General features: G+C 37.5%; 1 protein-coding gene across 4 annotated transcripts; it reads left to right on the top strand.

The window, feature by feature from the left end:
- The first annotated feature begins 1467 nt into the window (after positions 1-1467).
- Positions 1468-7748, top strand: LOC104109602 (putative WEB family protein At1g65010, chloroplastic). 4 transcript variants are annotated; one of them, XM_033659580.2, is made up of 9 exons: positions 1468-1594; positions 2126-2196; positions 2848-3010; positions 3174-4009; positions 4995-5168; positions 5261-5377; positions 6213-6392; positions 6495-6541; positions 7183-7748. In XM_033659580.2, the coding sequence occupies exons 2-9, from the start codon at positions 2149-2151 to the stop codon at positions 7493-7495; spliced, it is 1878 nt and encodes a 625-aa protein (XP_033515471.1). In that variant the 5' UTR covers positions 1468-1594; positions 2126-2148; the 3' UTR covers positions 7496-7748. The 4 variants fall into 4 exon arrangements, with proteins under 4 accessions (XP_033515471.1, XP_009617243.1, XP_009617252.1 ...); XM_009618948.4 differs by having other exon boundaries at positions 3168-4009; XM_009618957.3 differs by having other exon boundaries at positions 1534-1663; positions 3168-4009.
- The last annotated feature ends 19033 nt before the right edge of the window (positions 7749-26781 follow it).

Here is a 26781-nt window from a genome sequence, read left to right as displayed (position 1 = left end):
GACTTGTCTGTTACACTTGACTGCTAAGTACGGTGGCAGAATACATATTTGGTATTTTTGTATGGATAAACTGTCCGCTTTTGCGTGTTTCTTCCGCTACAAACAGCCAAGTTTAGATTTTGATTAAATGCGTTTAAAAAGTTTTTCTTTATTTTTTAAATTTCGTATCCAATTAAACATTGAAACATAAATTAAAGCAGAGAAAATATTATCGTCACTACTAATATAATAAAAATATTAAATTAACAATTTCTACTTCATATTAAATAGGACGAAGAAAATATCTTTTACCTCGAGAAAATCACGGTGCAGCCGTTTCTTTTATTTCTTTTACGAGAGTTTCTTTCCTTTTTTCGGGAATAACTAATAAGAGAAAAGACGAGAAAAAAAAATTTGACTAATAGTTAATGGAGTCCGGAACCAAAGTGTGGTTCATTTGAACTCAAGCGATACAAATAGGTTTAAAAAAAATTTTGGGCACCATTTTATATATAGAGCGGTTATTCACCGCGTTATATCTTAATGACAGTTTTGTTCGTAATAATCGCGCTATATATAAAATATGACCCCACCAATATTTCATCTGCACTTAACTGACCCACCAATAAATATTTTTTATAATAACTAATAAAATTAATTATTCATAAAATAACAATTTACCTATTTTACTAATTTTTTACCACAACAATAATCTAATCCGGATAAAAAATAACAAATTAATTAAATCACAAAACAATCACGAAAAAACATAGATCATAGTAAAAAACAACTAATACGCATTTTTTATACATGAGTTTTAACAAAAAGTAAGTCGGAATACCTCGATTTATAATTTTTTGAAAGGTGAAAATTTGATGATTTGGGGGCCGAAACGAGCAATCCACTACGCGATAATGCCTTAGATCCGGTGTAAGCTTGTTATAATACCGAGAAGATACATTTTTTGGGACGGGTGGGCTCCACTGAATTTTTTTTCTTTAAAAATGGAGGGGGACCGCTGGAAGGGGAAAGGAGGAGGGCACTGGTTTCTGGTCGGGGAAGATGGAGACTCGCGTTTTTATGTATGTATAGCGCATGTATTCACTGCGCTATACTACAGCGCCTTGTATAAATGCGTTATACATCCCGTCCTTTTTGAATTCAAATATAGCGCAATTATTTTTTAACCTACTTGTGTCGGTTGAATCCAAATTAACCCTGATTCCGCAGTCTAGCTAACGTTACATTTTTGGGATTAATAAACGTTTGTATACTAAGAGCGTACAATCCTGATCACTTATCGATAGCTTCGCACGTCTTTTAGGAGCAAAAAGCGTCAGATAGGGCCCACAGCGGGTGTTATAAAATGGGGCCCAGCATGCATGGAATGGGTCATCAACCCAATCAAAAACCCCGCCACGTCAACTACCTAAAGGTCCAGAGTCGTACGTTAAATGTACAAGATTATCCTCGGATAAATTCTTAATTGACAAAATCATCCTATGTAAGTTCCTTAGCGGCGTAGGTCTCCTCCACTCCTATCGAGGCGGATACTACAAATACAAATAGAACTCGCTCAATTCGCCTTCCCACACTCTCTCTACTCTCCCCTACGGTAAGTTCCACCTCTATATACTCATAATTTTGCCGCTGCTCTATCCCAAATCCCTGAATTTTCCACAAGGTCAGATATTTGACTTTTTTCCCTTATTTTTTGATTAATAGGATAGTCTCTTAGGGTTTAATCTGTTTTTTTTGTACGTTTAATATGTAATCCGAAATTGTGACCTTTTGATTGCTTTTCCCTTTCAATATGTAAGTCTCTTAGGGTTAGGGTTTTTCTTCTCTTTTAAAATTTTGTACTCCTCCTATGCATTAGAGAATTTTATAACACTAGAATATAATGAGCGGTGATAGAGCAGAATGGATGCAGAGGATCTATATAGAGCCGAACTATTTTATGGCTGACGCGTAATCAATTGATCTGATTTTGAAATATTATTTGTTTATTGCCTTTTTATTATCAATTCAGTTATTTGTGTTAAACGGCTTTCTGTTATTTTGAAATCTGTGTGTTTGCTACGTCGGTGAGTAGTACTGATGTTTTCGTGGTCTTTGCACACCTTTTTGTTGTCTTTTTGAGCAGCATTACATCCATTGCTATTGGAGATGGGATTTAAGAAAGTTTATAAGGCATTGCAGGAGATTTTTCCAGAGGTATGATGGTATTTATTTTAGTTTAAGACTCATCATATGCTCAGTTTTTTGTTCGGGCTTACAGTAAAATGGCACAATTTTAGAATGTGTGCTCAGCTCTGCACTATCTTTAGAAAAAATTAAAACATCAATTGTCATTTGAAGACATCGAATGGGCTCTATTATTTATGGGATGAACGTCCAAACTTGTTTTAAATGTCTGTTTCCCTATGATATTATGTTCCGTAATCATACAATTGAATCAATGTTACTCTCTTTTTCCTCGTTTAGTTCCAATTTATATGATACTCGTTTTATTTTGGGATATCCAAAATGTCTGACACTGTTCTACTAATAATACTATCCTATACAACTTTCTCAAGTTTCTAGAATTTAAGTATGTTTAAGAATTTAACCAATCAAATTTGAATGTTATGTTATGTTTCTTCTTCGTACAAAACTTTCAACTATTATTGTTAGAATTTTCTTCTACAACTGCACGATTGGTGTAGCTTAAAATGAGAGTGGGAGTGGTTGTAAAAAAAATGTAGCAACATTATCCCTCAGGAGTGTAGTTCCCATTTATCTATGTTGAGTTTAGTTTGAGATTTGTTGCAAAATATGTACCAAAAATAGCTACAGTTTTAACACTCTGTTTCCTTGATTGGTCAGGTTGATTCTCGAATTCTTAGAGCTGTTGCTATTGAGCATTGTAAGGATCCCGATACAGCCGTCGAGGTAGTCCTCAGTGAAATTATCCCCTGTTTGTCTGAAAGAAATAAGCTTCCGTCAGCTTCTTCTGGAGAGACTGGAGTTGCTGTTAAATCATCTGAAGGTAATGCCTAGCTTTGGTGAAACAACCATCTTTTCTCTGGTTTAATTTATACGTAAACTTGGGTTCTTGAAATGGAAGCCCTTTCTGTTCTTTGTTAGTCGCTTATCAGACTGAAGTATTTTTTTGTTTCCATTATACTGATTACTGCCTGCCTCAGCTGCAGTAGATGCTAATGGAGCTCCACAGACCGATGCTGCTCTTCTTCACAACACAAAGGATTCAGATGAACTGCAAAATGGCTTGTCATTCTATGATGCTAGCTGTGGACATCATCAAACACTTGAAGATATTGATGGTGAATCCCTCCAGTATTATCATGATGCTGTTGGTGGAGATCGTGCAGTGCTTGAAGGCAGTGGAAGTGGTACAGCGGTCTCCAGGGAGAAGTGCGCTAAAACCAATGTCAAAGTTAATGCTGACGAGTCATGCAAAGTTATATCTGTCATGTCAAATGCTGAAGATAGTCCTAGATATGATGTTTATGAGAAGTGTGGACCCTCCCTCATCGAAAATGAGGAACGTGGTCAGTCTGCAAGTCTTGAAGCAAATCCTTTCAAAGTAAAAGATGATGGAACTGAACTTGCATACAATCAGCTTTATCAGCCTACGGAATGTGTTGTTTCGCATAGTACCCTTGAAGTGACGGACAACTCACCTTCTGATGATTCTACTGCACTTATGCACAAAAAAATAGTATCTTCAGTAGACAATCTGGATATGAAAGATCCTGAGAGTCAGCTTGCTTCCTTGAATGCTCAAAATTCTACCTTGAGTGGTTCTGAAAGTAGTATAGAGTTGGTGGTTGCACCAGATGCGCGTGACTATGAGCTAGAGAAAGAACTTAATGATGCCGTCAATGTTACATTTAATAATGATTTGGCTGGTGAAATGCTTGTAGATGAAGTTGAGTCTATGCCAAATCCTGTGGTCACTGCATCTGGTCAAATCTGTAGCGTTGACCTTCTTGAGGATATGATCACGGAAGCCAAAAGTAACAAGGTACTCTTTATATATCTTTTTCACACTCGTTTTCCAAACAATATGGACGATTAACATTGGCTGTGCCAAATGAGTTATTATACCCTAAGGTGTGGCTTAGTGGTCAAGTGGTAGAACCATGAGGTCTTGTGTTCAAATCTAGGTGATTTCTTCCCATATGCCTAAGCCTTGGTAGGAAGAGTCACCCGGTACTTGTGCCGGTGGAAGGTAGCATGTACCGGGTGGAGTATCGAGGTGTGTCGGCTGGCCCGAACACCATCGTCATAAAAAAAACTTTTTATCCCGCTAGTGTAACTTGTTTGTGTTGATGTTGGACACCTTGGTTGTGCGAAGTTGGGAGTATTAGCTTCTTTCAAGTGGAAGTCAAAAGACCTCTTACGCATAGTTCAATTGTGCATACAGGGTTGTTTTTCATGGTATCTGTTGTGGATTATATTTGTTTGTGCTTATCACAGTGAAAATTTGTTGTTTCTGCTTATCTATGTGGAATGTCATCAATCAAGTTTTACTGCTGCAGATGCAACTTGCTGTTCTTTCTGTTACAGCAAACTGTTATCAGGTGTTTAGTTCGCTGGGATAGGCAGCATTAGGTAGTGGTTCATAATGAATGCTTGATCAATTGCTTAGTAGTTTCTGAGATTAGAATCTCTTTGTGATGCAAATAATCTGTGCAATCACGTTCCTACCCCTTGTAATTTGTTAGTCAGTTCCAAGTCCTCTTTAGCTTTGTAATACTTTGGCATGGGGATCAGCTTGGGCTTGTATTTACAGGTCACTGTTGCATAGATGTCCACCATGTCTAGAAACATCTCCGTGTTTACTTTATATTCGGGCCCTGATACATCCCAATCTTATCTAAAATTCATGAACAGAAACAGAATAAGCGACGGCCCTGTTTTCCTGAAATATGTTTGAACTCTAATAGGGGAGGTTAGCAACTTTCTTGGGAAATTTCTGGAAGTCTAATAATTAAAACTTGGTGCAGAAAACATTGTTTTCGGCTGTGGAGTCTGTTATCTGCTTGATGAGAGAAGTTGAACTGCAAGAAGAAGCTGCAGAGCAGGCGAAACAGGAAGCTGCTAAGGGAGGACTGGATATGCTTCAGAGGGTTGAAGATCTGAAAGAAATGCTACAACATGCGAAGGAAGCTAACAATATGGTTGCCTTTCTCTTCTTTGGCCCTTTGATATGATGGTTTAGATCTTTCATCACTCGTAACCTAACAACCACATTGCACATTGTTTTCTGCAGCATGCTGGTGAAGTATATGGCGAGAAAGCCATCTTAGCTACTGAAGTTAAAGAGCTTCAATCTCGGCTTCTCGGCTTGGCAGATGAAAGGGATAAATCTCTTACAGTTCTTGATGAGGTGAGGGAATGTTTTAATCTTTGTTTGTGAAATTGAGGGGTTGTACAAGAGACTCTGTAAGGAGGGAATCTTATACAGTCATCGCGGCCTCTACAAGTTGAATGTGCTGACAGAATTGCTGTATGTGATACAGGAATTGCTATTTTTAGCGGATGATCTTTGTTGTGTTTCATAGTTGGATTTTCTTTTCCGTTTATTTTCCTTTTCTTCTAACATGATTTTGTTCTACTATTTTGATTTATACCTGCAACATTTAAAGGGCGACTGGGCATGGCCTTTGTCATACAAATATTGCATTTAAATGTACGAGCACATCCTTTTATTCTTCAATAACTGTCACTTTACCTCAATGTAAGGTATACTAGATCTTGATGTCTAGGATATGCTGAATTGTTTCTAAAACATATAGGTCTGGACTGACACAACAAACTTATATATTGGACTTGTTTCTGATAAGCTGGGAGGATATGAGTTAAACACGGGGAAATCTAAACATTCCGTTTTAACATTTGTATTTGTACATCTGTTTGCATGTTCAGTGATACCCTTCTCTGTCTGTCAAAGCTTCTGTTATTGTAGTTCGATCCTTTGAAAGGTGTTCTGCCTCCCAGTGAATAGATCGCGTCTTTTCCCTTATTTTGCCTTGTTCTGAACTTCTCTTGTTTCATATTGCTGGTTCTATGAACTTGAGTGGTAGCTTTCACATGGATATCAAGCTGCCAAACCGCAGATGCTTCTCTTGCACTTATGGTTCTCTCCAAATAGAAGAGAGGTGGATGTGAATAGTTGTATGATATTCTTCTTTAACCTGAAATTGGAAGTTTCCTTTGTGTAGATGCATCAGACACTTGAGGTGCGAAAGGCTGCAGCTGAGAAAGTAATGAAAGCTGCTGAGCAAGAAAGACTAGACAAGGAAGGGGTCGCACGCAAAGCACTTACTGACCAGGAAATCATTATGGAAAAAGTTGTGCAAGAGTCAAATATTCTGAAGCAAGAGGCAGAAGAAAATGCTAAGGTAATGAACCTTGTTACTTAAATCGATTTTTACTCTGCATGGATCTTCTGAAAAAAGTTATCGTTTAGTGATTTTATCTTCTTGTTTGTTTGTTGCACACAGTTGAGGGATTTCCTGGTGGACCGCGGGCGTGTTGTAGATATGTTGCAGTAAGTGTTCCTTAAATTCTTTAGGTCTTCTTTAAAAATTTCCTTTGATATTTGTGCTCTTCTAATGGACAATTCTTTTGCTGGAAAAATGTCGAACTGTGCTTGATTGGTGGCATGCCAAGATAAAAAACAGTTGTCTGGTTCAGGCTGGTTTTTACTTAATACATGCAACAGCAAACTAATATTTAACTTGCATTGGGGGAAAAAGCAGCTGTCCAAATAAACTTTTATTCTTGTGTTATGATCTGACTTTGCTGATATACCTTGCCCATCATACAATATCCTCATGCTTTTTTTTCTTTGGTTAATAAATTTGTTAAGCAAAAAAATGAAAAATTCTTCTGAGCATTACTTTTGATGATAGTTTGCATCTATGTTACTCAGACTCTTCAAAAATGTTGTTGGGTGCGTGTCGGATCCTCCAAATTTAGTGCATTTTTGGAGGATCCGACACGGGTGCGGCAGCACTTTTGGAGAGTCCGAGCAAAATAGGTTTGCATTACTTCTCTCTCCGTATTGCCCTTTCTTTTTTTTTTTGTTTTCCCCCTTTACCCAGATCCTACGCCACTGTAGTCACTGTACTTGCTGCTAATCTTTTAAATCTTTTAAGACTCAATGGATATTGTTGCAATCTTTTGCAGAGGCGAAATCTCTGTTATATGCCAAGATGTGAGGTTGTTGAAAGAGAAGTTTGATGATCGTATTCCTCTAAGCAAGTCTTTATGTTCCAACCAAACTAGCTGCATCTTAGCCTCATCTAGTTCATCTTTGAAGAGTATGGTTCCAGATCAGGTGGCTGACCCTGCAGATTTGTTGGATGCTCCAGAAAAGATGGATACAGCTTCCTATCATGAGGATCACACGGCATCTGAAGATGTAAAGTCGGTGATCCATGACAAGGATCTTCTAGATGATGAATGGGAAATCTGTGACAACCGCGAGTTATGTATGTGAATCAAGTGGTATATGTCGTGACTAGCATAGAAAAACCATTGACTGCTTGCTTTAGTTCCATGCTATCTCTCATCTATTAAATAAGTTTCTTGGTAGAAACTTTTTTTGAATTCAAGTTTGTTATGCCATTTTGCGATGGTGGTTGAGAGCTAATTCAAACCTGAAGTATCTTATCTCGATTTTGAAGTATCTGTACAGAACAAGTATATAATACCAGCTTATATATAGAGAAGTACATCATGTTTTTAGTCAAGTTTAGCTTTATGGTTTCAGCTTGAAAGTGTTGTAGCCTTGTGCCGCTTCCATCTATCAGGAATGCAGGGCTATGGCCTATGAGAGTCAATTTAGAAATTTTCACCTACTTATTGTTTTTCTTTCCATTTTCCTATTTGTCACTGCTGACAAGTGACAACGTTAATTTTACCGGGGCTACATCTGGCATAAATTTCGATCAACTAATGTCATGAGTCCAGGTTGTTATTGCGCATGCACACCCAGGGGCGTATCTAGGTTGATGTATATGGGTTCACGTGAATCCATACTTCTCTAATGTTATGCCCATGCTCAAAGAACCGTTAATTTCACGTGTAAAGGTACACCAAGTAATTATTACACCAAATAATATATAAGTGAGAATCACTAAAATTTCAAAAAGAATATAATTTTGAACCAATATATTCAAAAGTGTAGTGAGTTTATGGTAAGAGACTATAGTTAAACTCGTTAAATATAAATTTTAGAATCACCTTTTCAAAATAGTGTACCCATCTTTTTGAATCCTTAATCCAAAGTTTCATATAATGTGTTTATTTAAAGATCCTAAATGACCGAACTTTGCATGAATTGTTAGGAATCCAACGAGTACGACATTGATTCCTAAGGTGATGGATCTTGTATACAAGAATTCGCAGTGTGCCCTGACAGTCCGCCCAAGGTTTAAATAACTTAATTTTGAACTATTCGTGTCTACTTTTAAGATATATCGGTCAAATAGAGTTGCCTTTCTTGCTCTCTTTTCCTTTAGTTTTCTTCACTTTTATCTCACATCAGTCATCTCCACCAGCATTAATCTATTTCCATTAATCATGGAACATCAAATCTTACGCACAAATTCTGCTTCACATATCACTCAATTGCGTATATTATTACTAAAAGATAAATCAATCATTTAACTACCTCTTAGTTCCGGTCCCAGACTAGTTGGGGTTGGTTATAAAATCTGTTGGATCAGTTTTGTTTGTCTTTTTTTTTTTTACATCCCAAAACTAAATAATTTGTCTTTTTACAGAAATTAATTAGGTGCTATAAGTTAGAAGTTCTCCTTATCTTGTACTTATCCATATATGAAGTATATCCATATCCTTAGGGTGTGTTTGATATGAAGAAAAATATTTTTCTTTGAAAATGAGTGATATTATCACTTATTTTTAGTAATTTTTAGTATTTGGTCAGGCAAACACTACGAGATACGAAATGGGTAAGGGCAGAAAAAGGGAGGGGTGTGAGGGGGAGAAATGTGTGTGGGGGGAAGGGGGGGGGGTGGGGGGGTAGGAGTTGGTGTGGATTGGTGTGAGTGGAAAATGTTGGAAGAGTTTTGAAAAATATTTTTACTCCTTTTTGTAGAAAAAACAAAAATATTTTTCAAAATATTTAGGCCGACCAAATATAAAAAAAATATAAAAATATTTTATTCATACCATAAACACCCTTAGATTGTATTCCTTTTTCTAAACTAGATAGTAAACCTAAACCGCATTGTAAAATAGTGGGACATTATTGGTTCCAGATCATAACATTAAAAATGTAGGAAAAAAAAGCTTGTAGCTCCTTGTCAATTATAATAAGAAAAGTTTCCTTGAGTATTATTCACTCATCGGCTTTTGGTATATATTTTACATTGTACATGTAATTTACTAATTTAGTCTCTACTCCTACGTACATAAAAGTCAGGGCTATACCACCCCTCAAAAAGCTATAAATTGGATCCTTACTCTGAATCATCTGAGTCTTTTGGTACCTTCGAAATCCATTACTGAAATCCCCAACACGAGAACTTAATCATGCATGATCTATATCACTACTAAAAATTAGGCTTATTGCAACGGTTTTCCTATCTATTGCAACGATTCTGGAACCATTGTCATAGACAGTGGCGGAGCTACGATACCCCTTCGCCGTAAAATTACACTATATTGCTAGGTAAATCCTGGCTGAGCCATTGGTCATAGACCAGATTTCTAGTCTTGCCAACAGAGAAGTAGGACTGTACATCTCCAGATAATGTAAAGTCTTGCCCTCTGCTCTCTAACTTGCTTCGAGCATCTTTGCATCGATTTGATCTTCGAACCTCTTAATGATGACAATGAACTTGCAAGAGCAGCCATATATGGAAGTAACAATTATGTATAGCTCTGAGTTGAAGAAGTTATAATTTAACTGGAGATTAGTTAAGAGGAAAATTGTTTGAGGAGTGTTTAGGACTTGAAAATATATATATAAGGGAAAGAGAAGATATGTGAATGGAAATATGTGGTGAGTGAAACACTTAAGAAATCGAGTTGGTCCTACGAGGAATGCATGGGACATAGGTTTAACAAGGGCTTTGTCTCTTATCCAACCCACAATGAAAGAAACTTGTTATCAATATTGGAATAATGTTTGGGGGGTGGGGGGCGCATTTCTGTCTTGTCCCTCTATTGTATGGGTACCCTACCTTAACCTCTCTATCATACAGGTTTGCTGTATCCAGAATAATAATAAGATAACGTTTTTCGTACTCATGTGAAATCATTCGAAAGTCCCATCAACCCGTAAACGATTATTTATTGTCATGTTATAAAAAAAAATTAGTTATTTATACACGTATTTGATGATGTGAAATTGGGCCAGAGATGAGGAAGGCAAAAAGGGACCTATCTTTAGCTTTTGAGGCGCATAAGTAATGGTAAAATCTGGTCTTACCCTTAAGCAAAGCTCAAAACGTGCAGATTGAAGGGCACGATGCCCGACTAGCAATCACTATTTAGGCACGTTCAGCTAGATAAATACTTACTCGCACCGAGTGTTTACCATTGAATTAGTTCCATCATAACGGCCATTGTTTCACGATTCTCAACGGTTCTCCAGATTCTTGCGATCAATATACAACATAAATCGAGAGGCTGTTACATATAAAATCGGGCTATTTTCAATCCTGTATAAAAGGGGTTCTTTATTAACAACTTGGACAGTTTGACTTTCACTTGATCATACTCTCACAAGCTCTATTGCTTACTTTCTACTCTTTGCATCAACTGCTTCTGCTCCTTGTATCAATGCGCATTTAGGATTGTAATTTGATGGGTTCAAAGACCTTTAAAGTTTTTAGTATTAAATTAATCGTGTCTTTAAAAGTAAGGGTTGAGACATAACATTTTTTGAAATGTTAGTGAATTTTTACATATATATTATGAACCCGTTATCAAATTAAAGGGCTAGATCCGCACTTGTATATGTTGAAATATAATAAGGTGGACTCTTCATAATATAATAAGACGCAAAAAGGATGGAAGAGGGAGATAAAGATAAATTAGAAACACTTTTATATATGTAAAAGCTCCGCTCTTAATTTACAAAATTACGTGCAAAGGTGAATTAATATTTATAAACTGTCCAAGGAAAATTCTAACTCAATACTATTAAATATGCTTGTGAAACCTTCTATATGATCAATTTGGTCAGCTAAAAAACACAAAAGCATGCACCTATATAACGTAAAGGTCTCACGTAGATATTTTAAATACTCACTTGAATAACATTAAAGTACATGCACTTAGTAATTCTAGATTAGAATATTCATAATTACTTTTTCAATAATATTAACCGGAAAAAAGTCTAAATATGTCCTTGTATTATGTTAAATTGTACAGGTTTGTCCACTGTTAATACTTTAGCTCACCTATGCCCTTGCCGTTGAATACTTGGTCCAAAAATAAACCCCATTTAACCTAATTACGAGATAAATTAGTGAATTAGCACTAAATCTTGACACGTGTCGTAATCCTAAGAGACTATACTTGCCTGGCCACATACGAAGGGCATATTTGGCCCACCAAAAAAATGCAGCAAGAAGAGAAGAAAAAAAGAACTCTTCCTCTCCATTTTTCTTTCCTCTTGTCACGCCATCAACAAGATCTTTTTAGCAAGGCCGGCTCTAATGTTATACACCTAATAAGGCATGTGCCTTAGGCTTCTAATTTGGAGGGCTCATTTTTTTTTTTTTTTTGACATAATAGTTTTATAGGTCTTTAAACTAATAATATTTAGTACTTTTAATATAAAAGTAGATTTTTTCATATAAAAGTATTATTTTTAAATATGTAAATAAAGTAACTATTTGACTTACTTATAAATAGGTAGTATTTAATAGTTTTCCTAACGTCTGAATTTGAGTTTGACACTTTTTTTAAAATAAAAGTGCTAAGAAAAATAGTACAAACATAAGATAATGCTCTAATCGATATACTCAATCAAATAAAAAGACTTGATTTTTTTTTCAAATGCTTATATAATAAAGGTAACAGTTTTTATAACAGCTACCTCGATAGAAAGCAGTTTTTCAATGTTGATATTGATAAAATCTTACCTAAGATCAACAATATCTCAAAAAAAATTAAATATGTTGGCTAAATTATCAATTGAAAAGGAATTAGTAGAAGAAATCATTTATAAAAAATAATTATTTGTAATTTCGATTCTCAAAAAGCTAGAACAATAGACTTCAAATAAATAAATAAATATATGTATGTATATATATATATATATATATATATATATATATATATATTATAACTGTTCTTAACAAAAATTTAGGTCTAACATTAAACTTTGGCTTTAGGCCACACATATGCTTGAGTCGCCCCTACTTTTTAGCTTTCATTCTTTCTTTTTTTTAATTTATTTTTTCAAAACCCCTCCCAAATTAGGAGGATCCATAGTGTTTTTACACTTCCCCTCCAGTGTGACTTGAACCCAGGATCCAACAGTCGTAAGTGGAGGTACTTTTACCAACTAATCAAGTCTCGCTTGTCTTTTTCGTTCTTTAGTTAAATGACTTAGTTTACCATTTGCTTTACGATGACGCTTTTAGTACTATGTTCTTTTTAATTGTTGGTGTTTTATCCTCCGCCTATATAATTATACAACTACTATAAGCTGTCTTCATAACCTAGCTACGAGTACTAGTATTAGTTTTGTTATGCACCAAAAAGACTACCCGTTGCTTGGTTTTTGCTCAAAGAGTGTTCTGAATATTAAAAATATCAGTCACGAACAAATTCCAATAGCTAGAGGGATGTATACAACTCATTCTGTGACTAAAATCTTTGATAAACCAACTCTGTTATTCCTCTATCTTGACGAGCCAGCTAGAGACGGAGACCAATGTTTGATATGATACCAAACATCAGATTCTAGTGTCACTAAGTGTCTTCTTATCAAATAGGGGCAGGTCAAAGTAAACCTCAAGCAATATTTTTTTGACACTCGGTATTTGAAGTCAATATTGTGGCCGACTAATTTTAAATTCGCGCCAGAAAATTTTATATTGGAGGAATAAAATGTTCTATAACAAAGATGACTTCATATACGAAATTCCAACTCAAAATCTTTAATTGAAAAGGAATGAGTTTCACCCACGGCGGCCTGGTTCACCAACCAATATATCAAACGTCAATTTGTAGGGCACATTGCACAATCCCAAGAATCTGCGGTCTCACGTGCATTATGTCTATAGCTATGATATAAAGTGTGACATTTAATTTCAACTTTCAACCAATTGACAAAACCGAAATATAAAGGGAGGGGTGTATGGTCAAATATCAGTTGCCCGCCACTTATCATTGCCGGCCGAGGGGCAAACCAGTTTCATGTCTTTTCAGTCCCCCACTTCTAAATCTGTTCATGAATTATTGGGGGTACGAGATTTTGATCTAATTAATTTCCATTCAAATTTTTTTCTCAAGAGATTGACTTTTAGTGTAAAAATATAAAGATGACCATAAGTGATTCCAATTTTAAACCACCGTCGCCGACCATCAAGCATCAACCAACCGTCGTCGGTCACTACCGCACGAACCACCACAACTTTCCACCACCGTCACCCACGACTACAAACCACCAACATTGTTGCGTTTGATATGTTGCTAAGCATTGGGCTAGTACTAGACATGGTGCGACGTTGTGCTATGGCCATACCCTGCGTCATGCCATGGCTGGCATGACGCACGCCCGACGCCGTGCCACGGCCTCGCCCTGCCTCGTTCCATGGCGGTCTGCCACGCCCGACGTCGTACCATGGCCACACCCTGCATCGTACCATGGCCACATACGCCTGACATCGTGCCATGACCACGCCCGAATTCATGTCATAGTGGCCTGTCGTGTCTGACCTTGTGCCATTGATATGCATGCCACAGCCAACCTCAACCCATATTGTCCGCCACGGCCGACCTTGGGCCATTGACATAGGCATGCCATGCCATGCGTCGTGCCATGGCGGCCTGTCATGCCCGACTTCGTATCACTGACATAAGCATGCCATGGCCGACCTCGGGCCATTGACATAGCATGCCACGACTCGCACGCGATACCTCGAAAAATATCTATTTGCGACATTGTCTTTGCATATTGGCATATCACTCTTGACTTGTGCCTGGGCATCGCACACAACACCCCATAAAACCTCTAGGGTTTACCTATATTTACATCTCAGTCGATGTTAGTATTTTAGTTAGTGATTGAGCATAGTTAGTGATAAAGATAGTTTTGTCTTGACAGGTATCTAAATGTATTAATTAGACCTTAAAATAATGCATGTAGTAGGATACTAACATGCAAACTAATGTGTGATGACCCAAAATGTCATCTCTAAATTTAATAAGTAATTATGTGTTCTAAGACCTCGAGCACTATTTATCATTCCTCGACTTGCATGCGCAGTCCGTAAAATTTTTCGGAAAGTTTTCATGTGAAAAAAATGGATTAAAATATGAAATACAGCCTTAAAACTCAACTGAGTTGACTTTGGTCAATATTTTGAGCAAACGGACCTGGATCAATATTTTAACAGTTCCGGTAGTTCCGTATCGTGATTTGAAACTTGGGCATATGCCCAAAATTTAATTTGGAGGTCCCTAGCTCAAGTTATGGCCATTTAATGGAAACCGGTAACTTAAAGACTAAAGATTTCCAAGTTTGACCACGGGGTTGACTTTTTGATATCGGGGTCGGAATTCAATTCTGGAAATTGGAATAGCTCCGTTATGTCATTTATGACTTGTGTGTCAAATTTAAAGTCATTCCGGATTCATTTAACATGGTTTGGCACAAGATTTGTAAATTGAAAAGTTTGAAAACTCAAAAGATCGAATTGAGGCGTGAATTATAATTTCAGCGTCGTTTGACGTGATATGAGATCTCGAGTAAGTCCGTATGATGTTTTAGGACTTGTTGGTATATTTGGTTGAGGTCCCGAGGGCCTCAGGTGGATTTCGGGTGGTCAACGGAATTTAATTTTGGCATTTCAAGAACGTTCGACGTCGTTTCTTCAAGAATAAGTGGTATCCCATTAAGCAAATGAATTCCAAATTCAATTTTGATGGAAGCATTAGATCCGTATTGAAATTTTGGAGCCATAGCAAATGAATTCGATTCTAAAAATTGGAATAGCTATGTTATGTCATTTATGACTTGTGTGCCAAATTTAAAGTCATTCCGGATTCATTTAACATGTTTTCGCACTAGATTTGTAAATTGAAAAGTTTGAAAACTCAAAAGATCGAATCGAGACGTGAATTGTAATTTCAACGTCGTTTGACGTGATATGAGACCTCAAGTAAGTCTGTATGATTTTTTAGGATTTGGTGGTATATTTGGTTGAGGTCCCGAGGGCCTCGGGTAGATTTCGAGTGGTCAACGGAATTTAATTTTGGCATTTCAAGAACGTTCAACGTCATTTCTTCAAGAATAAGTGGTATTCCATTAAGCAAATGAATTCCAAATTCAGTTTTAATGGAAGCATTAGATCCGTATTGAAATTTTGGAGCCATAGCAAAAAGAATCGTCGAATTCGGATATGGTATGAGAGAGTTATGCCCATTTTCATGTCGGGAAAGATTTTTCGTAGCCGCCAGCGCCCAGGGTAGCGTGGGGCGCTAGCCCTGGCGCTGAGAATTATTGGTGTTCTGGAAGTGCACCACAGGCAGCTCCCCACGCTACCTGTGGCGCTCGAAAACGCCAGAAACCTCATAAAACGGGGAGTTTAGCCATTTTGCTCATTTTTGAGTTTGGGGAGCTCGATTTAGGCGATTTTTGGGCGATTTTTACGGGAAAAAATTGGGGTAAGTGTTCCTTATCCTATACTGATTATATTTCATGATTCCATACTCATTTACATCATGAATCCATGAATTTATGGAAGAAAAAATTAGATTTTTACAAAACCCTCCAAAAATGTAAAACGAAGATTCGAAGGTCAATCAGATGTCGGAATTTGATAATTTTTGTATGGTTGGACTCGTCTCGGAATGGGTGTTCGGATTTCGTAAGTTTTTCCGAGATTTGAGATGTGGGCCCCACTGTCAATTTTTAAAGTGAATTTCGAATTTTTATTCGAAAAATTAGTAAATTCATATGGAATTAATTCCTACGATTTGTATCGAGTATATCGAATTATTTGTGAATAGATTTGAAGCTATTGGAGACAAATTTAAAAGGAAAGGCTGTGGTCGAGTAATTTATTGAAATTTGCATAGCGAGGTAAGTGTCGTGGTTAACCTTGACTTGAGGGAATAGAACTCTTAAATTATTTGTTATGTGAAATGCATGTGAACGACGTATAGGCGAGGCGACGAGTGTCTATACGTCGTCAAATTAATTATTTGCATAATTATTTGAAAATCATAAATTGTTCTAAGACATGAAATAATTGTTATAATAATTATTTCTTTCATATTCCTTGACAAATATTAATTCTTGAATTCCTGCAATAATTGTTACATGCTATTTGTTTTATGTGTATTAATTGCTACATGACATTTAGCATATTAAATATTAAACTATCTATTTTCTCCCCGATTTTCATAATAGATTGCTAATTGCCATTGCTTGTTTCATAATTTGAATGCTTGTTGTTTTAAAATTTTATATTAATTGTTGTATTTATTGGGGCAATTTATTCTATAAGAATTGGTAAATGGATATATTGGAGGAGCGGGTTGCGCGCCGCAACAAAGTTGATTGAAATGAATATATTGGAGGATCGGATTGCACGCCGCAACAGACTTGTTTAAAAGTCTATATTGGAGGATCGGGTTGCACGCCGCAACAGACTTGTTTAAAAGTCTATATTGGAGGATCGGGTTGCACGCCGCAACAGACTTGTTAAAAAGTTAATATTGGAGGATTGAGTTGCACGCCGCAACAAACTTGTTTAAAAATCCATATTGGAGGATCGGGTTGCACGCCGCAACAGACTTGTTTAAAAGTCCATATTGGATGATCGGGTTGCACACCGCAACAGACTTGTTTAAAAGTTAATATTTGAGGATTGGGTTGCACGCCGCAACAGACTTGTTAAAAAGTTAATATTGAAGGATCGGGTTGCACGCCGCAATAGACTTATTGAAAAGTCAATATTGGGGGATCGGATTGTACGTCGCAACAAACTTATTTAAAAGTCTATATATATACTTGATTGAAATAAATATATGACATACTTGATTAAAAGGAAAATATTGGGAGAGCGGGTTGCACGCTGCAACAGAATTGAATGTGAATATATTGTGAGAGTGGGTTGCACGCTGCAACAGAATTCATGGAAATGATAATTGGTTATAACTGCTGAGTTGGCTTCAACCATTATAAATGAGTTACTTGATTTATTTCTATTATTGATGTTGTTACTAATATTGCGTACAGATTAATGTAAGTGAACCACCTTAGCCTCGTCACTACTTCGTCGAGGTTAGGCTTAGCACTTACCAGTACATGGGGTCGGTTGTACTGATACTACACTCTGCACTTCTTGTGCAGATTTTAGAGTTGGTCCAAGCGGCGTACCATAGATTTGCTCGGATTTCAGCTTCTCAGAGGAGACTTGAGTTATAACTGCACGGCGTTCGCAGTTCTGAAGTCCTCGTCTACTGTACCTTAGCTGTGTGTTTATTTCCAGACAACTTTATTTTATTCAGACCTTTATTTTTATTATTTTAGAAGCTCGTGCACTTGTGACACCAATTCTGGGATGGTATTTAGACGCCGTTATTTTTATGGATTATTCACTATATTTCAAACCTTACTTCCGCATTTGTTTATTTATTATTAATAAATTTAAAAATTGTTTAAAAATTGCTAATATTATTTTAGCGTAGGCTTGCCTAGCAAGTGAAATGTTAGGCGTCATCACGGTCCGAAGGTGGGAATTTCGGGTCGTGATAGTTGGTATCAGAGCACTAGGTTACATAAGTCTCACGAGTCACGAGCAAGCTTAGTAGAGTCTGAAGGATCGGTATAGAGACGTCTGTACTTATCTCTCAGAGGCTATGAAGTTTAGGAACAATATTACCTCTTTCATTCCTTATCGTGCGTCATTGATTTTGCTTGAAACCTATATCTCGCATTCCTTTGTATCTACTCGTGTATGACATTGCGCACTCGGTATTAGTTGTGCATCGATAGTTCGTGATGCCGCAGATGAATTACAAGGGAGCCAGAGATGCTCAAACATTGCCTCAACGTGTGATTCCGACTGAAGATGCGGACATATAAAGAGATCACCCAGTGAATAATGTGGGGGGAAGGGGAGGAGGGCGCAACGTACCTTGGCATCTGGTTGATTTATACGAGTTGTGAAAGTTAATATTGTGGACCATCAGACATGGTGAACTATGACTTCACACCGAGTGGGGGAGTCCACTATCAATGAATGGATTGCGAGTCATGTGTTATATCAGTTTTGGCCTGAAATGTATATATGTGATACTGAAAGGTTCTCCCAAAAATTTACATGTGTTTAAGGCCTGAGATCTTGTAGAGAATAAGGTTGGGACTTGCAGTATGTCCGCCTCCATAAAAAATCTTATACTTCAGTACCAAAGGAGTTAGAGAAATAACATTAAATTTACAGAAGGTCTACTCAGCGTGGACATCACAGTTGCGGATTTTGGGGTACTTCGGAGGAAGTACAGTGGTTAACAAGATTATGGTCTAAGAATTGTCTGTATGGAGCTCTACTTTTGTGATCATTGTATATAAATAGGGGTAAAGTTTACCCCCAAAGAAGAATCGAAGAGTATGTTAAGAAATGGGTCAGCTCAACAGTATTGAGTGAGCATAACAAAAGAAGAAATTAGCCTTGGGAGAGATAATTCTCCATAGGTGTCTGTGGCAAGCCTATGAAGATGGCAGACCAGCCAATGCAACACTGCCCACTTGGCTCAATTCTCAGAAACACTTTTGAAAGAGTTTGTTTCCCGGACTCTCCGTAATGCATGGCGCATAGGGTTTGAACGATTGCGTCAGGTCACCATGACGGTGTCATAATATACCATCATGTTCAATAAGTTAGCCTGTCATAATCCTACTTTGCTTCCTAGAGCCAGAGAGCGAGTCCACAGACTCATTAAAGGACTTAATTATGATCGTAAAATTTTGTATAACTTAGGAGCTACAGGCTGATACTTCATTTCCACTAGTGGTAGAAATTGCCAAGATATTAGAACATGTTCGGGGTGAGGAAAAAGGAAACTAAGGAGACCCAGACGTCTCGAGATTCTGGGAGATTCAGTGGATTCTACTCTGCGAGTATAAATCATTATGGCGGGGGCTCGGGTAGTCGGCCAGCCCAGTTCGCACATCGGACTAATCGAGGTGCTCCAGTAAGTTCGTTTAATGCACCACTGACATGAGTTTCCTGCAATGGTTATCCCAGTTATTTGGCACAGACTCAATATGAGCAGCCAAACCCGCAAAGGGGTTGTTATGAATACGGCGATACTAGGCACATCATGAGAAAAATTATCCCAAACTTGGAAGAGACATATTTCATCAAAGCACTCAGGCTACGTGCCCCATTGCAGTTGCTACACCACCCACACGATCAGTTAAGGGTAGAGGACAGGCGGGTAGAAGGCGTCCTAGAGGTGGAGACCCAGCCGTTGTTATATTTGTTTTATGGTATGGTGGAGGTCATTACATTAGATGGTGTCGTTATAGGTACGACCTCGATTTAATATAAAGGAATAATTTCCTTAACTTGATTTGGTTCTGAGTATCAAGACGAGTCCTCATATTGTGCTCCACTTATGAGTGAGCTTCGTAATTTTATAATCTACTTATATGTTTACTCATGTTGGGAGATTCTATGGAGATAACTACGCCTATCATTCTGTGTTGGTCACTAATAAGAGCTGTGAGGCTAAATGTGGCTTTCTGTTACTCATTTCGGTATTTTCGAATAATTAATTACAAATTATGAATTATATGCCCTACTGGTGTGGGGTTCATTATATGTTGTGATTTTGTTTAACAAAAATTATTTTAAAGGAGAGAATGGAAAGTTTCGATTGGCACGATGTGCATATTACTTGTGATTCAGAACTGAGGATGAGATCCTCCCATTTTAATACAAATTGATATATTTAAATCGAGCTATGAGCTGCGGTGGAAGTTATATAAGGACGAGATCCTTGTAATAAAAAAAATTCTTGTGTTTAAATTCTCCCTTGTGAAATTAAATTTGTACTATATTACTAATAAGGAGTCATGCCTGCTAGGCTTATTTAAAAATTTTTTGTATGAAATTCTCTGTGCATACTTACCAAATTCGTGTTGTAATATTGAATTGTAACCTACGAGGTAGGTGCCCGCCCAGACGGCGTTAAATGTGACTCGTTAATTCGGGTAAATAACTATGAGGTCTTCATGCCTCGCACCTCGTTATTAGTATTGTGAAGGTTTGAAACGAGATTTTTGTTAACATGAAGTTAATTGACGATTCTGTAATTGATTATGAACAACTATTAAGATCAGATTGACCTAGAAGGGTGCCTCATTTAGATGGTCAGACGAGTGTGAGTTGAGTTGAGCTTTAACTACGACGCCAGTGTTGGTATTACCCACAAGTTCACGATCTTGTACGGTGTATTGTGATGCATCTCACATTGGGCTTGGTGTAGTATTAATGCAAGATGATAGGGTGATTGCATATGCGTCACGACAATTGAAAGTTCCCGAGAAGAATTATCATGTTCATGACTTAGAACTGGCAACCATTGTTCATGCACTGAAGATTTGGAGGCATTACATTTACGGTGTCTCAGGCGAGATATTTACTGATCATCGTATCCTTCAATATCTGTTCAAACAAAATGATCATAATTTGAGGCAGAGAAGATGGTTGGAGTTGTTGAAAGACTATGATATCACCATTTTGTATCACCCGGAAAGGCCAATGTGGTGGCAGATGCTTTGAGTAGAAAGGCTGTGAGTATGGGCAGCCTTGCATATATTCTGGTTGGTGAGAGGTCGTTAGCTGCAGATGTTCAGAATTTGGCTAATCAGTTCATGAGGTTGGATGTTTCAGAACCCAGTCGGGTTCTAGCTTTCACAATCGCTCGGTCTTCTTTCTATGAGCATATCAGAGAGCGACAGTATGATGATCCTCATTTACTTATCCTTAAGGACATGGTGCGGCACAGTGATGCCAAACATGTTGTTGTAGGGGAAGATGGAGTTCTGCGAATGCAGGGTCGTATTTATGTGCCTAATGTGGATGGGCTTCATGGATTAATTCTTGAAAAGGCACACAGTTCCAGGTATTCTATTCATCTAGGTACCGCCAAAATGTATCAAGATTTGCGAAAACATTATTGGTGGAGGAGAATAAAAAAGGATATAGTTTCATATGCAGCTCGGTGTCTGAATTGTCAGCAAGTTAAGTACGAGCATCAGAGACCTGGTGGTTTGCTTCAGAAGTTAGAAATTCCTGAGTGGAAATGGGAGCGTATCACTATGGATTTTGTTGTTGGACTCTCACGGACTTAGAGGAAATTTGACGCAGTTGGGTCATTGTGGACAGGTTGATCAAGTCAGCCCATTTCATTCCAGTGGCAGTTACCTATTCTTCAGAGAGGTTAGCTGAAATTTACATTAGTGAGATTGTCTGCCTTCACGGTGTGCCCGTGTCTATTATTTCAGATCGAGGTACGCAGTTTACCTCACATTTTTGGAGGACTGTACAGCGTGAGTTAGGCACGCAGGTGGAGTTGAGTACAATATTTCATCCATAGATAGACGGACAGTCAGAGCACACTATTCAGATATTGGAAGATATGCTTCGCGCTTGTGTTATAGACTTTGGGGGTTCTTAGGATCATTTCTTTCCACTTGCGGAGTTTGCTTATAATAACAGCTACCAGTCGAGCATTCAGATGGCTCCATATGAGGCATTATACGGAAGGCGATACTGATCGCCAGTTGGTTGGTTTGAACCGGGAGAGGCTCGGTTGTTGGGTACCACTTTGGTGCAGGATGCCTTGGATAAGGTCAAGATTATTCAGGATCGACTTCGCACAGCTCAGTCTAGGCAAAAGAGTTATGCCGACCGTAAAGTACGTGATATTGCATTCATGGTTGGAGAACGAATATTGCTTCGGGTTTCACCTATGAAAGGTGTAATGAGGTTCGGAAAGAAGGGCAAGTTGAGCCCTAGGTATATCGGACCCTTTGAAATTCTTGAAAGGGTGGGTGAAGTAGCTTACAGGCTTGCATTACCACCTAGTTTATCAGCGGTTCATCCGGTGTTCCATGTCTATGCTCCGAAAATATCATGGTGATCCGTCCCATGTGTTAGATTTTAACTCAGTCCAATTGGACAAAGATTTGACTTATGAGGAGGAGCCGGTGGATTTTCTAGCTCGGCAGGTCCGACAGTTGAGGTCTAAGAGTTATCCTTCAATTCGGGTGCAATAGAGAGGTCAGCCGGTAGAGGCATCTACCTGGGAGTCCGGGTCGAACATGTGGAGATAATATCCAGACCTTTTCCCCAGCATAGGTATTTTTTGTCTAACTCCGTTCGAGGACAAACGTTTGTTTTAGAGGTGGAGAATGTGATGACTCAAAATGTCATCTCTAAATTTAATAAGTAATTATGTGTTCTAAGACCTCGAGCACCATTTATCATTCCTCGACTTGCATGCGCAGTCCATAAAATTTTTCGGAAAGTTTACATGTGAAAAAAAATGGATTAAAATGTGAAATAGAGCCTTAAAACTTAACTGAGTTGACTTTGGTCAACACTTTGAGCAAACAGACCCAGATCAATATTTTGACAGTACCGGTAGCTCCGTATCATGATTTGAAAATTGGGCATATGCCCGAAATTTAATTTGGAGGTCCCTAGCTCAAGTTATGGTCATTTAACGGAAACTAGTAATTTAAAGACTAAAGATTTTCAAGTTTGACCACGGGGTTGACTTTTTGATATCGGGGTCGGAATTCGATTCTGAAAATTGGAATAGCTCCGTTTTGTCATTTATGACTTGTGTGCAAAATTTAAAGTCATTCCGGATTCATTTAACATGTTTTCGCACAAGATTTGTAAATTGAAAAGTTTGAAAACTCAAAAGATCGAATCGAGGCGTGAATTATAATTTCAACATCGTTTGACGTGATATGAGACCCCGAGTAAGTCTGTATAATTTTTTAGGACTTGGTGGTATATTTGGTTGAGGTCCCGAGGGCCTCGGGTAGATTTCGGGTGGTCAACGGAATTTAATTTTGGCATTTCAAGAACGTTCGACGTCGTTTCTTCAAGAATAAGTGGTATCCCATTAAGCAAGTAAATTCTAAATTCAGTTTTTATGGAAGCATTAGATCCGTATTGAAATTTTGGAGCCATAGCAAAAAGAATCGTCGAATTCGGACATCGTATGAGAGAGTTATGCCCATTTTCGTGTCGGAAAAGATTTTTCGTAGCCGCCAGCGCCCAGGGTAGCGTGGGGCGCTAGCCCTGGCGCTGGAAATTATTGGTGTTCTGGAAAGTGCGCCACAGGCAGCTCCCCACGCTACCTGTGGCGCTCGAAAATGCCAGAAACCCCATAAAACGGGGAGTTTAGCCATTTTGTTCATTTTTGAGTTTGGGGAGCTCGATTTAGGCGATATTTGGGCGATTTTTACGGGAAAAAATTGGGGTAAGTATTCCTTATCCTATACTGATTATATTTCATGATTCCATACTCATTTACATCATGAATCCATGAATTTATGGAAGAAAAATTAGATTTTTACAAAACCCTCCAAAAATGTAAAACGAAGATTCGAAGGTCAATCAGATGTCGGAATTTGATAATTTTTGTATGGTTAGACTCATCTCGGAATGGGTATTCGGATTTCGTAAGTTTTTTCGAGATTTGAGATGTGGGCCCTACTGTCAATTTTTAAAGTGAATTTCGAATTTTTATTCGGAAAATTAGTAAATTCATATGGAATTAATTCCTACGATTTGTATTGAGCATATCGAATTATTTGTGAATAGATTTGAAGCTATTGGAGACAAATTTAAAAGAAAAAGCTATGGTCGAGTAATTTATTGGAATTTGCATAGCGAGGTAAGTGTCGTGGTTAACCTTGACTTGAGGGAATAGAACCCTTAAATTATTTGTTATGTAAAATGCATGTGAACGACGTATAGGCGAGGCGACGAGTGTCTATACGTCGTCAAATTAATTATTTGCATAATTATTTAAAAATCATAAATTGTTCTAAGACACGAATTAATTGTTATAATAATTATTTCTTTCATATTCCTTGACAAATATTAATTCTTGAATTCCTGCAATAATTGTTACATGCTATTTGTTTTATGTGTATTAATTACTACATGACATTTAGCATATTAAATATTAAACTATCTGTTTTCTCGCCGATTTTCATAATAGATTGCTAATTGCCATTGCTTGTTTCATAATTTGAATGCTTGTTGTTTTAAAATTTTATATTAATTGTTGCATTTATTGGGACAATTTATTCTATAAGAATTGATAAATGGATATATTGGAGGAGCGGATTGCGCGCCGCAACAGAGTTGATTGAAATGAATATATTGGAGGATCGGGTTGCACGCCGCAACAGACTTGTTTAAAAGTCCATATTGGAGGATCGGGTTGCACGCCGCAACAGACTTGTTTAAAAGTCCATATTGGAGGATCGGGTTGCACGCCGCAACAGACTTGTTTAAAAGTCCATATTTGAGGATCGGGTTGCACGCCGCAATAGACTTGTTTAAAAGTCCATATTGGAGGATCGGGTTGCACGCCGCAATAGACATGTTAAAAAGTTAATATTGGAGGATCGGGTTGCACGCCGCTACAGACTTGTTTAAAAGTCCATATTGGAGGATCGGGTTGCACGCCGCAACAGACTTGTTTAAAAGTCCATATTGGAGGATCGGGTTGCACGCCGCAATAGACTTATTGAAAAGTCAATATTGGGGGATCGGATTGCACGCCGTAACAGACTTATTTAAAAGTCTATATATATACTTGATTGAAATAAATATATGACATACTTGATTAAAAGAAAAATATTGGGAGAGCGGGTTGCACGCTGCAACAAAATTGAATGTGAATATATTGTGAGAGTGGGTTGCACGATGCAACAAAATTTATGAAAATGATAATTGGTTATAACTGCTGAGTTGGCTTCAACCATTATAAATGAGTTACTTGATTTATTTCTATTATTGATGTTGTTACTAATATTGCGTACAGATTAATGTAAGTGAATCGCCTTACCCTCGTCACTACTTCGTCGAGGTTAGGCTCAGCACTTACCAGTACATGGGGTCGGTTGTACTGATACTACACTCTGCACTTCTTGTGCAGATTTCGGAGTTGGTCCCAGCGGCGTACCATAGACTTGCTCGGATTTCAGCTACTCAGAGGAGACTTGAGGTATAACTGCACGGCGTTCGCAGTTCTGAAGTCCCCGTCTACTGTACCTTTGCTGTGTGTTTATTTCCAGACAACTTTAATTTATTTAGACCTTTATTTTTATTATTTTAGAAACTCGTGCACTTGTGACACCAATTCTGGGATGGTATTTAAACGCCGTTATTTTTATGGATTATTCACTATATTTCAGACCTTACTTCCGCATTTGTTTCTTTATTATTAATAAATTTAAAAATTATTTTAAAATGGGTAATATTATTTTAACGTTGGCTTGCCTAGCAAGTGAAATGTTAGGCGCTATCACGATCCGAAAGTGGGAATTTTGGGTCGTGACATAATGTTAGCTTGCTTTTCATAAATAAATGTGAGATTTGGACAGGAAAAAATCCCATCAATCTGATATCTAACCAACCAAATGTTTGTTTAATGCCTGTAATTTATTAATATGAATTCACTTCAATACTAAATCTGACTCCGACTGGAAAAATAAAATAAAATTCTTATCAAACTAATAATTAATTCTTTAATTTGACTAACCATTTCAAGAAGAAATTCTTAACGAGATTATCGTTGCAGTCTAATGGTTATAATTGCATCATGTATACAATAAAAATGTACGAGTCAAATCTTATCAAAAACCTTTCCACAGCTTACTTTCTCTCTCCGTCATGGCTCACCCATCTCCCAAAACATTTAAAAGGTTGGTAGTTTCCATAATATACAGAGTTAACTAATTATATTGTGACAGTGGAAATGTTAGAAGGCCGTATGCATTTAAGGTGTGACTTGGTGATTATTGATGTGAGTTAAAAATCATAAGGTTTCATGTTTAATTGGTAAAAATATTAAGTGATTTTTCTCATTTGTCAAAATCTTATTGAGTAATGTGGGAGATAACAAGTACCTCATAAAATTAGTTGCGGAGTCACATGTATTCAAGGGGTGTCAATAAATACTGTTAGGATCGGGAATTCGGGTAGTGCAGAATTTAGCCAAACAACGTTATAATAACAATAACAAAGACAATGGAAGTTGATAACAACGACAATTTAAGCAGATAAAGAAGATACCAATTTAGCGTGGTTCGGTTAGTGTGACCTACGTCCACAAGCGGAGAGAAGCAATTTCACTATAACAATAAGAGAGAGTACAAAATTAGAGTAAATACTCTAATTAATCCCAAATACCCTAAGAGAATAACCTCACAAGATCACCTCCAAAGAAAGGGTTCACACAAATGCTTCCCAACACTTAACTCTCATACAAAACACTCTTAATAAAGGAGAAAATGAAGAA

The sequence above is a fragment of the Nicotiana tomentosiformis genome, chromosome 1, assembly GCF_000390325.3.
Source record: "Nicotiana tomentosiformis chromosome 1, ASM39032v3, whole genome shotgun sequence".
Classification (NCBI taxonomy): Eukaryota; Viridiplantae; Streptophyta; class Magnoliopsida; order Solanales; family Solanaceae; genus Nicotiana; species Nicotiana tomentosiformis.
Note: the sequence above shows the minus strand (reverse complement) of the source record. Positions and strands in the feature narration are given on the sequence as shown.